Source organism: Lissotriton vulgaris, chromosome 4_1 (genome assembly GCF_964263255.1).
Source record: "Lissotriton vulgaris chromosome 4_1, aLisVul1.2, whole genome shotgun sequence".
NCBI classification, from domain to species: domain Eukaryota; kingdom Metazoa; phylum Chordata; class Amphibia; order Caudata; family Salamandridae; genus Lissotriton; species Lissotriton vulgaris.
Window position 1 is genome coordinate 498873722 of NC_141691.1, and position 15675 is coordinate 498889396.

A 15675-nucleotide genomic window follows, 5' to 3' on the forward strand; every position below is an offset into this window, starting at 1 on the left:
AGTTGAAGAAACAGTTTAAACATTATTCTATGGTAAGTAGAATGCCCCCTGAGGACAGACACGGGAAACCCTAATCAAAGCAATGTCACGTATTCAATTCAAAACTAAGCACAGTGAAAGGATTCTTCAGACCCAATAATACTGTATCTTTAGAAAAATACTAGAACAAAAGATGTATGAGGTGTTGATACAGAATTTTTGTCATCCAATATACAGTAAGGTCAACCGTCAAATCCTTATAATGACTCATGCCATTTATGTAAAAACAGTGATAAAGCAACAAAAAGGACTAATGGATCAACCGGATATGACATAGTTGCATTCCTCCAATGTATTTAGCCCCTTATGGATGCCATTGCATTTCAAAATCCATCGACATTCAGTCCTGTTAAGTATATTTTGAATATTACCGCCATGTGGCCGTTTCTGTACAAGTTCAATGACCTGCCATCTTATGTCAGCTGGAAAATGATTACATTCAAGGAAATTTACACTAGTGGAGCATGTTTATTTCGACATCTAATGCAACTTTTGTGTTGGGAAAGTAGAGTCTTGATTTTCTGGGTGGTTTGCCCCACATAGATGAATTTGCAAGGGCACCATATGGCATAGACTACATTTTTTGAATTGCAGTTTGTATGATCATGAAGGTTATACACTATATCATCATGAACGAACTGCTTCGTAGTAGATGTGGAGTCTCACATTAGGCAATTACCATAGGATAGTGGCCCATGATATTATTAAGGCCACTCATCGTGGTAAGGTCAGGGGAATTAAATAGGGGTAAAGAAGCTTGTACCAAGTATTCACCAATATTCTGGACTCTCTTAAAAGAGAACAGTTGTTGCTCTTTGGTGATACCTATTGATTGAATCAGGGGACAGTGTATTTTAATGATTTTATTGGGTCGATTGCTCAGTGTACTAAACGTCGTTACACAAGGAAACCTGTCCATTTTTTTAGAGGGTTGAGATGAAAATAAAAACTTGCGGTGATTGTACCAGTGTTTACTGGTGTAAACAGCTTCCCGCCCTCGTGGGGATACATGCTAACGACTCCTAGGAAAGGACACAATAAGGGCCTGCATGATAGAGAGCTGGTAACTTGCTCCTGCAGGAAGCCAAATAGGTTTTAGCCCAAAAGGCGAACTTCAAAGGAATAGCCTCCTTTGAAGCACAGATGATTAACATTTAGGTTAGGGGTGCTCTATTGCTTAGGCAGGCATGCTTGCACTGGGGACAGGAGAGGATAAGCCAGCTGTCAAACCGGTTGTTCCAGAGGGTGGGCTAAAGAGCTCAGAGTCGAGAGAGGGGTCTCGCCATGTTGGGATTGAGCAGAAAGGTGCATCCTAGGATAACCAGATGCCACACTTCCCAGGAAGTGGTCACCAGGAAGGAGGGAGGGAACCTGGTAGCCCATAGGCTTTCAACCACATCCTATCCTGAAGGCAATTTCTTGAAATAAATAAGGCACCCCTGGCTTCCAGAACTCATATCTTTACCAACTAAAAGACGATCCAAAGGAAAGCCGCAACAAAGAACCAGTAAAGAGAAGCTGCACCGACAAGTACTGCACCTGGTGGCTAGCGAAGGAAGGGACTGTACCTTCCATGTCCTACTCAAGGAGAAGTCTTCTCCAGAGCCCAGCAAAGCCAAAATACTCCAAAGGCCAGCTGACAGCAGCACAAAGAAGCCTGCTGGGGCAAGTTGATAGCCCAAAGTCTTCAAGTCACTACTACTGCTGCCGTGCAGCACCTGGGACCAAGACACAGCTCACAGAGGTGCACCCGCTGAGCCCTGGAGTGCCGTCATAGAGCTGCTGGGACCCTCGGAAAGCGGGTTATCAGCCCAGGAAGGATTGGCCTGTGACTGCGACACCGGGTGACTGGTGGTCCAGTGGTGACTGGACTTCAACTAGACCAAAGTGGGACTTCGACCCAGCAATCAGTGACCACATACTATCTTCGCGGACTGAGTAGTGTCTGCAGGAGGACCCCCGTCGAACGCGTCACATCCACAGCATCCTTGGATCATCTTCAGCATCATTCATCCCTTGTATCCGCATTCAATTCATGGCAGCGAGCAAACAAATCCCTGGAACTGCTAGAAAACAGTTTTTTCTGTGACGGTAACTGTCTCTGAGGACCTTGAGGTCTCCCGGACTTCCTCCCTCCTGGAGTAGGTCTCAGCAAGTACTTCTACCCGACCACATTGACACTTTCTCAAGTTTTCCTTGAAAATCTACTTTGTTGAATTTGCCAATGGTTGTTCGTGGTTGAGTGAAACCACTTTGATCTAATGTTAATTGTAAAATCCATATCTCCGAATCCCTCCGGTGGATCTTTTTTGTTATTTTTAGAAATTGAAGTCCGATTTCTTGGGTGTTCTCTATTTTTCTTCAGTTGTTTTGGTGCTATTTAAATGCTTGTTCCTCTGTATGGGTCTTGCTACTCAATGCCACAGCTACCCAGGGTTGAGCTGAGGGTTTAGCATATGAAACCTAAGGTTCCTAAAGGGGTTGGTAAGTGTATTACATGTTGAGTTTGCACATCTAGGCCATATAATACACACCATTTAATTACATAAACCATCTTCTTTAGGGTTATGAAATGATAATGCTGATAGGCATGGCTACCACAGTGACCTGTGTACATAGAAAGGCTGAAAAGAACAGCTTGTATACTTGCTCATTGTTGCATAAACGCATCACTTATGTCAACTGTAGGACACTGACAACATGCAAACAGCGTTCAGGGGATCAGGAAAGATGCCTTTAGTGCCGGTAGTCTGGAAGTTTTCCACAGAACCTTATATTTTTCACTAGCATGTTGTAGGATGTATGCATAGTTTGTGCTATCCAATATCTAAGTTTGGAGCTTCAGTCATATGTTGGTGAAGCATATATTTCCCTCCTACGACTGCTTCAAAAAAGACCTTAAGATACCCCTTCTCAACAAATACTGGGGTTCTTAATTTATTGTTTCATTGTTTATTAATTTTTCTTTCTTCCTCTTGGTCATTATCTACTCCCTTCTTCTTCTTTTGTTTCTCCCTGCCCATCAACTGCCTTCCCCCCCTCTCCCCCTTTTTTTTTTTTTTTTTTTAATAACCTCTTTATTACATCTCTCTTCTGCTACCCCCTCTCCGCACTTACTCTGCAATCGCTTCCCCCATCCAGTTCCCCTTCCTTAGTCTATTTTCTTCTCTGGTCTACCTATATTAGTACTCTTTCCCAAATTTTCCAAAGTGCCCGCCTCATTACCTAACTGCATTATTATTCTGTTTTTGTAACTATGTTGTGTCCAATATGTTGTAAAGCGCTCTGATACTCTTGGGTCCAGCCAGCACTATATAAAACCATTTAAATAAATAAAATAAATAAATATTTGTTTGTCAGTTGTAATATTGTTAAAAGGAGGCCTTCACTTTACCATTTCACCTTCTTTGCTTTCACCTTATCACCTTTCCTGGACTCATCTGTTCACCCACCCATGTCCCTTCTCTCCTTCCACCTCCTTGATTCTCTCCATCGTTGCCATCCCATTGCTCCTTCTTGCCTATTTCCCTTTGTCAGTTTTCTTTTGCTCCCTGTCTCTTAATCAAACTTCCCCTCATTGATTGCTATTATTAGTGTAATTCCTGATGTCATGATACCGTGTGTAAGGTCCTCGCCAAAATCAAGTACTAAGGAGAGCGTTCTAAGCACCTATTTCCTAGATTTTGGTAATCAAAAGTTTAAGATATATCGCAGCAGTGTAGTGGGCAGAGGTAGAGCTGTGCCATGTGTAGGATACTGTTGACCAAGAACTGCAGAGATATTGTAGTGTGATGACTTGCATCGTGTGACTCAGTGGACACTAAGAACGCTTTATAATATATTCTTATATTACAAAATAAATGTGATGAACAATGTTTCCATCTTTACTAAGGAGAGAAAACTGAGATGCACTTTTACTATAGCGCAAGCGGGTCTAATATCGCACAAGGATCTTGTGAACTTTGATAGCTTGCAAGCCAAATGGAAGATTAGGTTTTTCTTGATGAGTGCATGGATTAGGTCGGCAAAATGCATATGGTCAGGGATACATTGGGCTGTTACTTGAGAGTATAAGTCATGAAAAGGAGCTGAGAGTACTGGAGATGATTCACGTAATATGCAAACATATTGATAAACAACCGAACTAGGGCTCCTTCCCTTACTATGGACCTGTTCTGGGATTATTCTACTGTAAAAATCAAGATAGAAACGCTAAATTGGGGGTGGAATCGTTGTTCCACAGTAGGAAAGTCCAGGTCTGTTCGCATTCTGCTTGGGGTCTATAAACTGGAAAAGATTAAAATTCAGGGGACTAAATAAATTAAATTCATGGGAGACCTATTACGACGAGAGCATACACCTGTGGCAGATATCCTCTGGAAACGAGTGCTTGGGATTGTTTTAACAGCAAGTGGAAGGATGTAAATGAGGCATCAAGGAGAAGCAGACCTACTCACCCACCGATTTATGGAGAGTTGATGTATTCGAACTATAAGATTAAATAAAAACTGATTCAAGTATTGTGAACGTGGATTCTCTTTATATTGTTAATAATTAAGCCATGTAACAAGCACTCGTTTACTGGTGGCTCTAACAATCTGCATGATTGCTTTCCCTGTATGTTGGGCAACCTTCTACAGAGCTATGGTGAATACTGGGATATGGTGAAACAATATTACAATGGGCAGAACAATTATTCATCCAGTTATATTTAAACAAGGAAGCTTTTTGCAAATGTAGCAGCTTTATTTACCATTGTAAGGTTCACCCCCTCAGTAACTGCCAAGAGGCTGCAAATTTTGCGACTGACTGAAGCAAGTTATGTAAGGAATGTTAAGGAAGACACCTTTCTCTTTTCCATTTTTTTCAGCCACACCCAAAGAAGAGTGTGCAAGTGGAAATGACATTTGGGACCCTGAAGAAGTTCAAGAAGGCTCAGAATTTGATGATATTTTGGACCACAGGGAACAGCCAGAGTAAGTATGGAGAAGGGTAGCTCAACAGCTAGAAGTGACCTGTAGATTTGCTAGACATTGAACGCTACTTCATCCGCTAGCAGAATCGACCAATTACAGTAGTATACTACGAACTAGGAGAGGACTTAATTTCTGAGCCGGCAGCTCTAAAATGTTATATAATACATAATTGGCATGGCAGTGATGAGGCTTCGTTGTCTTTTTGAACATTTTACGATAGATTTGACAAGACATTGACAACTATCATCTTCATGTAACTGTTGGCACTTGACCACATGCTTTTAAGTATTCACAGTATGTTTGTTGATGATCTAATTTTTTTGCAAGTTTTATACTTTTTTCCGAAAGAAACTTATCATCCCTATTCTTAAAGATTTAAATGTATACAGATGTCGCTTAGCGTTTTTAGAGTGTCAGAAAATGGAAACTGTTTTTATGGTAGCCTCACTTGCTGAATTTTTTAAATCAGTTTTTAAGTGTCGTAAATCGATTCAAATGAATTAATTTTCTATGTTGTATATATGCATTTAATTTTGGTGTTTTCTCTTCTGTGTGATTTTAAATAATGACTACTTAACCCCTTTGTAAATTGTACCTTTTCATGCTACTTTTATGGTTATTCTTTGCTTTTTAACCGAATAAAGTATTTGAATCTGAATCTGATAATCTGCTAAAAATTGTTTCCCTGTTGGCTGGAGGAGTCTTAACTCACTTAGACGCATAAAGAACATTTGGTTTGCTATGTTCCATGTGTAAATCCAATGCAGAAACCCCTACAAGGAGTCGCAGCTGCCCTGCTCGATTGGTCTCTTTGAGTGATCGAAGTGAAAACCCCAGCATAATGACGCCTAACATTCTATGTTTCTCATTCAGAGGGTTCCAACTTCTGGTTCTGTTACCAGCTCAATCAGAATTACAGGAGGACTCCTAGCAGGTGTTATGTGACCTTAGCAAATGGGATTGAGGTGAACGGTGCACAGGCTCTATATACACATTCTCACCAGCTCCCCTCCATTACAGACTTTAAGCAGAACAAGAAAAGATGTTCAAAGGACTCTTCAGCCATGTTCAAACTGTGGCCCACAACATTTCTTCATTACACGCTGTCATACACTAAATATACAAATTTCACTTATACGGGTACAGCAAACCACATCACTTTGAACACGAACTCCATTGCACTTCGTCCCCAGAACCAGCAAAGCAAAAACATTCACCCACTCAACCCACAGGCCCCCAGACCTTATCGATCCAAAACACACCCACCAGTGCTCATAAAAACACATCCTCGTGAAAAGATTAAGCCACTTATGCCGCAAATCTCCAGAACCTGTACAACCACAACAGTTGTAAGGTCCCAGACCCCTTCCTCTTGAAGCTAATCACACACTCCAACTACGATCACCAGACCCAAGCTACACAAACATTTATACACGCACTTGTATAGTAAGATAGACGGGATTCCAGCCTGGCGATGGGCAACAATTTATGCATGTGGATTAATGAAAGATACCAATGTTGGAACACTCTGGTAACTTGCACATATGTTGCTATTGCATATTTTTAGGTCGGCAACAGATAAGTGTGGTTATACAGAAACCGGTCCCATATTAATTTTTTTTTTTTTTTTTTAGAAAGTACAGACAGAGAGATTAGGCTGCGGGTCAACTCCCTTCAGCCAATGGCTTTTATATGATTTCATACCTTTCCATTGCTTGGAAAGACTGCCCGTCAAGGCTGTGACATTTTGCTAATGATTACATCGTCCCATGTGTGTTCTTATTAGGTTTTAGTAATAGGACATCAAGTAGTCATTTTGTTTGACTGCATATGTCATGTGACGTGGAGTTTGCAATTAGAGCCAGTGTGTGTATTTCAATGTGTTTACTATGGTGACATAACAACTGTTGGACTGATTTGGGGCCTTTGTTCAGGAAATGCTGCTGATCAGATGCTTTAAATTGTCATAAAGGCACATTTCTTTCCACTGCTGACTCCTGCACTTTGGTTCGTTTTACCTTGTTGTCATGATCACGTCATTAGATTTACATCTTTTTTTGTTCACAAAGCAAAGCCATGGACACACATAGGCTTTCTGAAATATGCAACGAAAATAGTGGCGCTTTATCAGTAGCTGGAGAAGTGTGGCTCACTGGTTAGAGGAGGCAGACCTGGAGGCAGAGGTCAGCCCGGGACCAGGGTTCAATTCCCGGCTCGGCGGGTCTTGAGTCCTAAAATGTCCATGGACTCGACAATTCTCGCTCCGGTGCCTACTCGATTCACGGGTTCACACTCTGCGACTCTGGGCAATAGCTTGCTTAATCTCCACAACGGCCCCTCGCGGTGGGATGCCTGGCTTTCACCTTGCGGATACCCTGCCGGGGTTATCTCACAGGGGAATACCAGGACGGGTTCCCTAAGCAAGCGCTTAGAAACCGCTCGGTGATTTGCATATAAATTCTTGTACATTTACATATAGCTGCTGCTGTACAATCCTTTCGATTGTATTCCTTCTAAGTGCACCATTTACACACAGCGCTGGGCATAGAGGTGTGGGGGGCTGCATTCTGAAATTTGTAATGGGCTTAGAAGTACCTGCTTCTGAGTTCTTGGTGTGCCCAGAAATTTTCAGGCAATAATACAACTGTCAAGATAACTCGGGTGTTTAATTCACCTGCTAGAGAGATTTCAATTTTGACTAGTAGCAGTTTTAATCGCATCACAAAGTTGTGCGGAGGGTTAATGCATGTAACACGGTGATCATAGAATTGTATTTTATGTAGATAGCACAGTGTGTTACTTCTTCTGTCTCAGAGATCCCTTTTGTTACTTGAAGTTCATAAATGACAATTTTTCCAATATAGCACAATGAGCAATACTTTGGCATTAAAGTGCTGCATGCAAAATGCATGGCATAGGTTTACCATCTCACGTTTTCCCCAAGTTATTCAGTATCCTAAGGTTGCTAAAAGGATGCATTTGGGTAGGAATACATTCTTATTAAATAAAACCAATGATATCCTCTGTGTTATGTTTTAAATCCTGAGTTTGTGCTTCTCCAGACCATCCCCTCTTTAAATATACTGCCTATCAGATGAGGGGCACCCTTGGAGGGTGTTAGTGAAGGAACCAGTGGAGAAGGAGGGCATCGTAGAGGGGCACCAAATAGATTGTTTCACCAGGGGGCACCAGTGCTAAAGCCGGCCCTGCACTTACAAAACAAACTTCACATTCGGATTCCTTTCATATCACTCTTATTTAAGGATGCAACACAACTCTTTTTTATAAAATCTATTCGGCAAAAGGACCAACATTACCACCTATATTATCGTCATCTTTACCATAACACCGCTACCACCACCACAGTTACCACTGCAACCATCAATGCCAACCCTATAGAAAACTCCATTAACACCCTCACCACTATTATACCACCATTACCAGTCCTATTGCAACCACCACCACCATTACCACCACTACGGTCATTACCACTACCAACATTAGCATCACAGCAATTACCACCACCACCATTACACCCCGATAGTAATTATCATCACCACCACCATTACACCATGCCAACATTAGCACTACAACAATAATATCACTACCATCACCACCATTACACCACAAGAATGATCATAGCTATTAGTAATACTGTATGACCACCAGCAAAGTTTCTACCATTAACACGAAATACTACCTTCACAGCCACCACCATAATTACTGCCATCAACACCAATATTACACAATTATTGCAAACATTACTATCGCCATCTCAACACCACCCTTGTCGCCACCACTATTCCTGCTCCCTCCAACACTACTCTATCACCATCACTATCACCAGCGTCTCAACTCTCTCCACCACTATTGCTACAGTTATTTATTTATTTATTTAATATGTTTATTGATACTTTATACAGAGAAAAAACAAGGGAACAAAAAAGTAAATACAATGACATATTCCAAGCGATATTATCTGCATTTGATAGTCAAATGGGCATACATCGTAGCACCATTCCAAAAAGAAAAGACAGTACAGCAAACATTTGTGAGGTCTTGCCCCCAGAATGACAAAGAGCTCTCTATCGTCCGTGCCTTTACCTTGGAGGGCAGTAACCTGGGAGACTAATTGGTCAGCATCAAACAGGGGGACACACTACAAAGTAGAATCGTGTCCAACAGGGCAAGCCGTCGCAGGAGGTGGGGCGTCGTCCGATTCGGCAGCTGTCAGGATCGTCAGTCTCGTCATATATAGCCCAAATGTTTTTTGGTCTATTGCGGGGTGGTAGTAGCTCGCTATAGTTTTCTGTTTGGGTGCAACAGTACATCATGTCTCTGGACCGCTATGCTATTGTAGGTGTCGGGCCATAAAGCCAACAAAGCGCAACACATCTCTTTGCCAAGAGGAATGCCATGTCTACTAGTTGTCTGTGTGCTTTAGGAAGAGGCTTTGAATAGCCCAGCAAGGCTAGGACCAGGTCTGGGGTTAGCGCCATTTCCGTGATACGATTAATTTCAGTAAAAACATCTCCCCAAAAGCGAGCAGCCCCAGAGCACACCCAGGCTATGTGAAAGAAATCAGCGATTTGCTCCCCACATCTTTCACACTGAGGTCCCTCGCATAGCCCATAATTATATAATTGTTCCGGTGTGTAGTAAACCCTGTTTAGGAATTTAAAGTGAACAAATCTATGGCGTCCATTGAGCGATATTCGTTTAGTGCTCGAGCAGCAGTAGAGCCACTTATCATCCGCCAGGTCCACCTGCAAGTCTCGCTGCCATGCCAATCGCAGTTTGGTGTATTCGCCTCCTCTAGCAGACAATGTGATGTGATATATTGTGGACACTAGTTTAGCGGGTGATTGTGTTTTAGTAACAGCAGTTAGTGCCAAAACCTTGGGGGGCTCCGCCATATCCTTCCCCAGTAAATCCCTGAGAGCATGTCTAAGTCTGTGAAATTGGAAATGTGCAAGGGGCGTCAGTACTACATCCCCCACTGAAACATCCTCCCAGGAGCGGGCAGTGCCGTCCGCAAAGAGGTGTTCCCCGGTATGTACGTTTAGTGTCTGCAATGCGGTTATGACCCCCCTGTCCTTACACGGAGCAAGCCAGTGTCACCAATCAAGACGGGCTATTGGAGCATACAGTATATTACCGGCCTAAGTATCCAGTATAGAATGCCAAGCGTGTGTGACCGAGTTTATAGAATCCATTATACCTGTGCGTCTATCCCAGGGCACGCACAGCAAGGCTGGAAGAGGCCTGGGGGCGGCAACTATAGTTTCAATCCATATGTGCGGAATGTCTGGGGTCCGTGTATCCAGTATTATGCGTGAGAGCATTGATCAGCTCTATAATATAATTCCAAGTCGGGAGCTCCAAGGCCTGCCATCGCATATGGCAATGTCAGTATCTTCCAAGCAATGCGTGGCTGCTTACCCGCCCGAGTGAGGCGCACCTTTAGGGAGTGAAGGCGATGAAAGAATTTCCTGGACAGAACCATGGGTATGTTCGTGAAGAGAAAGAGGAAGCGCGGTAGTACAATCATTTTCATAAGGGAAACTCTGCCCATCAGTGATAAAGGGAGACGCACCCATCTAGCAACATCCTCCGCCAGCTTGGAGATAGCAACTCCATAGTTCTCCCTGAGGACAACCTCTGAGTCAGTATGCAACCTGATCCTCAAGTATCGCACCGCTTCTGTGGTCCACTGCATGGGGTATTCCAGCTGAAAGCGAACCATGGCTGAGGTAAAGGGGAAGGAACATGATGGATTTGTTCCAGTTGACTTTTATACCAGATAGGGAGCCGAAGAGGACAACTTCACGCAAAACCGGAGAGAGGCTGGTCTCAGGGTCTCTGACATAGATAAGCGTGTCATCCGCATATGTAGAGACAAATAAACAGTAGTTTGGGAAACGTATGCCCCTCTCCCCGTGATACTCCTGTAGGGTGCAAGCCAAGGGCTCTGTCGTCAGGTCGTATAGTATTGGTGATAGGGGGCAGCCCTGACTCGTGCCCCTCCAAACTCGCATGGAGTCAGAGACCAGGGAGCCAATCCGGATAAGCGCCGTGGGAAAGGAGTACAGTGTCGCAAGGAGCTGCAGAAAAACCACCCCACGCCCATGCGGCCAAAGACCTGTTTCATGAAGGGCATCTCGACCGAGTTGAAGGCCTTTTCCATGTCCAAAAAGTCTGCAATAGCCTGAACCTCTGGTCGCGTGTGCTGTAGGGCAGCAAAAACGGTACGCAGATTATCTGTTAAGTTTCTGCTAGGCACAAAGCCAGCCTGCTCTGGTGCTACCAAGGTAGTGACAAGTGGGTCTAAACGATTGGCGAGCAGCTTCGCGAAGATTTTTGCGTCCACGTTCATGAGGGACAGAGGTCGATATGAGGCACAATCACCCGGAGGCTTCCCCTGCTTGAGTATAGCCACAAGAATCTCCTCCGGCACAGTCGGGGGCATCGTTCCCGTGGTGAATATGTCTTCAAACAATGTAAGTAAGTGTGGTAGTAGTAGGTCCATGAACGCCGTATAGAAGGCGACAGTGAGATCATCACTCCCCGCTCTTATATAGGAGAGGGCGAAGACTATTTCTTCCCGCTCGATCGGTCGCATCAGGAACTCGTGGTGCAAGTTGGATAGCCACAGGAGCTCAATGTGAGTCAGGTATTCCAGTATGTGGTCGTCAGGTCTGCAGCTGCGGGAGGAGTAGAGTTCTGAATAGTACTTTCAAAATTGCTCCGCCACTTGGGCCTCCATTAGCGGGGGGTCCCCAGTTTGCGGTCTGATGTCTGGTATCGTAGTTCTGTCCCTGCGTTGCCGAAGGAGTTGTGCAAGAACCGTCCCTGGTCGTTCGCCCTTGCCATATGTTCGGTCAATGGCGTATTTACCAAGGTGTTTTATTTCTGCATCGGCCTCCTCATGATATTCCCGGAGTGTTTGCTCTAGTTCTAGGGTGAGTTTGTCGCTCTGGTTCGCCACACAGGAAGCTTCCAGGTCTTTCAGTTTACGTTCCAGAGCCGCCAACCTATTTTGAGTCAACTTAAGAACCCCTGCTTGTTTAGAAATTGTTACCCCCCTGATATACACCTTAAAAGCCTCCCAAACAGTTTGGAAGGAGTCGACTGACCCCATGTTAACCTCAAAAAGTCCCGATGGACGTAGCAAGTTCTTACTTAAAAACAGTATCAAGGAGGGAGTAAGGCGGGAAGCGCCATGGGAATGGGGGAATTCGCTTCTTTGGGGAAGCAAGTGTCAATAGTATTGGCGAATGGTCAGAGTAAGTGCGTGGTAGGATCGTGCATGTACGAATGTGCTGAGATAAGTGTCGCGAAGCAAACCAGTAGTCAATCCTGGTGTGGACATTATGATATGCAGAATAATGTGTATACCCACCCTGTCTGTGCCGCCACACATCATGCATGTCGAACCTTATCAAGGACGTCTCCACCTCTCTGGCTGAGGGGCGTCTTTCGGGCCGTCCGACCTCTCTAAAGCTGGGTTCTTAACAAAATTAAAATCCCCCCCAAGATCTGCTCCTGAGCGTATGGTTGGGTCAGAATTGTCAAGTTAGTATAGAAGTCTGGATGGTCAAAATTAGGGCCATAGACATTTAAAAGAAACAGTTCCAGTCCCTTCCCACAACATTTGGATAGGACAAACCTACCCTCCCTATCTGTTTCCATGGACGTCAGCTTGAGCAATGTCTTCGGATTTACCCACGTCAGGACCCCCTTAAAATGAGTCGTGAAGCCCACAGCATGCACATTGCCCAGCAGCCCATTAATACGCAAAACGGGACTATCCGGGTGAAGGTGTGTCTCATGTAGAAGGGCCACGTCGATGTTATGTCTGTAGAGATGGCTCAGAATTTTACGGGCCTTCCTGTGGTCTTTAAGGCTGCATACATTCAAGTGAGCAGGACCATCGAGTCAAAGGAGTTGTCATGGCTAGTCGTCAGTGTATCTGTCATGAGGGAGTATGCAGCTTAGAGACAGGAAGGTCGATCTCATCTGGGATACGTAACAATAAAGCCTCATATCATGGATTGTAACATCAAGGAATACGTCTAGAAACAATTTCAAAATGCCCCCACCCACATCAGGCCAAATTCAATGAGGCCTGCCCCTTGTAGCTCCAACCCACAAATAATGCAGCACGTAAAGGCAAACTGTGCATGTAAACATTGCCTCAATTTACAAAGCAAACCACCCAACCCCCTCCCATGCCTGCCCAACCCCAAGTTGGCTGCGATACCAGCCCCATCGTTATATCCCTCCCCCTGAAAAGGAGTAATTCTGTGCAGCCCCGTTAGGCAGGCAAGACGACCCAGTCATAAGGCAGGCCAGTTGGGGCCACATATGCAAGGGACTTGAGTCCTCCGTCCCAGGCACAGTACTAATGGAACCGTAGTCCCTCTCCCCCGTAATATCAGACCATACTCAGCAGTTAGTGTCACCATGGCGTAATCAGTCCTGTACATCCATAGGGCCACCTGTTGCTTCATCTAGGAGGTGTTGTTCCGGGTGTAGCTGCTTCTCTTTTGTCCAATCTTTCAACACCTTCTGTAGGGCCTTCAGGTTGGTAAAAATATGTGAGCGGCCCTGGCGTTACACCCACAGTTTTGCTGGGTATAACATGGCATAGTCTGCTCCAAGTTCACAGAGTTGTCTCTTCATGGGGGCGAACAGGCGTCGTGCTTCTTGGACTGTAACCGTGAAGTCCGGGAACAGTGATCTCATCGGCCCCTCGAAGCGTAGTGGTTGTTTCTCACTGGCCAGTTTCAGCGCGACGTCTCAATCTCTGTAATTAAGCAATTTCACTATAATTGGCCTGGGGGAAGCTCCCGGCGCCGGCTTCGGACCAAATGAGCGGTGCGCCCTCTCCATCACAAACCTACTGGAGAACGAGGAGTCACCCAGCAAAGTCTTCAGGAGCCGTTCTGTGAAGAGCTCCATGTTGCCTGTTGGTGTAGATTCCAGAAGGCCCGTGAAGCGGAGATTACAGCGCCTGGAATGGGCTTCCAGGTCCTCTGTTTTGTCCTGTAAGACTTGACGTACCCTGCCCAGCTATTTATGTTCAGTATCAAGGGCAGTCTGGGCTTCCTCCGTCTCTGTCAATCTATGCTCCGCCATGTCGAGTCTTTCCGCATGCTTGTCAGCCTTTCGGCCATGCGGTTCATCCTGTAGGATAAGGCGTCCATCTTGGTGCCCAGGGAGGATATACTGCCTTAAAGTCTTTTCAATAGCCAATATTAGTCCGCGGATGTCCTGGCGCTGTTCTTCAACAGTCTGGTCCTGTTCTCCGTCTTCGTCCTCGACGGTGGCCTCACTGGAGTTGGACCGCTTCTGATCGAACTACTATTTTGGTTGCGTCCTGACTTCCCATGGATGCCGTTCCGCTTTCAAATCTCTGCTTGTGTGTTAGGGCTGCAGCAACGTCAGTGTCTTGTCACAGCTAGTGACTGTGAGGGGCCCGGTGAGGTCGTCCGGCCCAAACAGGACCTATTTTTTACCTCCTTGAAGGAGGGCCTCCACAAATTAATGCAGGTGTGGATATCACAAAATGGCGGCATGCCACAGTCTTCTCGGTATGTGGCCTGCAGCCCAGCGTCCCAGTAGCAGGTGTCACCCTGTCCACCTCCAGATAGGTTCTGCTGTCCGCCCGCCGGACCGCACCGTAGCAATCCGCTGGCAGTGACTTGCAAGGGGCTGTCCAGGGGCCTCAAGTAACAGCCAGCGCCTGCTATCCAGCCGCCGTGTAGGTAGAGAGTGGTAATCACGTTGTTCAGCGCCCCGCCGCACCTCCGCCAGATAATAATGCGAGCGTAATGAATTTCAGAGCTGATCAGCCTCCTCCCATGGTATTATCAGCTGGAGGATGTCGTAGGGCGCGCAGCATAAAATGGCAGTCTTCGTGCGGGCGACTCGCCGAGGTCCGCAGGAGCCAGCAGGGGTTGATGATGAGGCAGTGTGCAGCTTCACCCCCACAGGCACGTTCAAAGTAGTTTGTTGACAACACCCAGCTGCAGAAAGGACCCAGACCACAGAGCCGTTCCCGGCCGGAAGGCCAGCAAAGTCCAACATCCCAAGGGGGGGGGGGTTCTTCACACACGGGATCGCCGCATAGGAAAGTCAGCTGAAACCTCCATGGGGGGCCCAGTGTAAATCGGGACGCACTCACCGGTACACTGAGCGCCCGGGAGTCATTCGAGGTAGCAGGGCCTCTTCTCCCTCTTCAGCGCCGGTCCTCGATTTGCCGCAGGCCCGCCTCACCGCACCCTCCAAGCAGCCGGCCCAGCTCGGAACAGGCGACTGGGGCGCAGAGAGTTAGCAGACACGGGAGCAGACGGCCAGGCCCCCTTATTGCCAGGCCGGTCCCGCAGCAGTAGGACTCCCACAGCGGCTCCTCCGCAAGGGTCAGACGTCAACCCCCTCCGCCAGAGGGAGGGGAAAATCACTGCATTACATCACGCTCAGCACAGCTCTGGAGCCCAGTCAGCCCGGCACCAATGATGGGCTGTATCTCGCACAGGGGGCAATTAGAAGAGTCTTGCCTCTCTCCTCCGACGCTGTGCAACACCAGGGGGCCGTAGATTACAGTTTCACTGTAAGGATGGGTCCCAGATGCAGGATACTTAACAAATATAGCGGC

General features: G+C 45.9%; 1 protein-coding gene across 1 annotated transcript in view; it reads left to right on the forward strand.

Annotated features, from left to right (window-relative positions):
• Positions 1 to 15675, forward strand: part of DNAAF6 (dynein axonemal assembly factor 6) — a 148201-nt gene that overhangs the window by 65882 nt on the left and 66644 nt on the right. The window contains exon 4 of the mRNA XM_086966796.1: positions 4910 to 5015. Coding sequence (XP_086822922.1) covers positions 4910 to 5015 — 106 coding nt within the window. The remainder of the gene's footprint in view (positions 1 to 4909; positions 5016 to 15675) is intronic.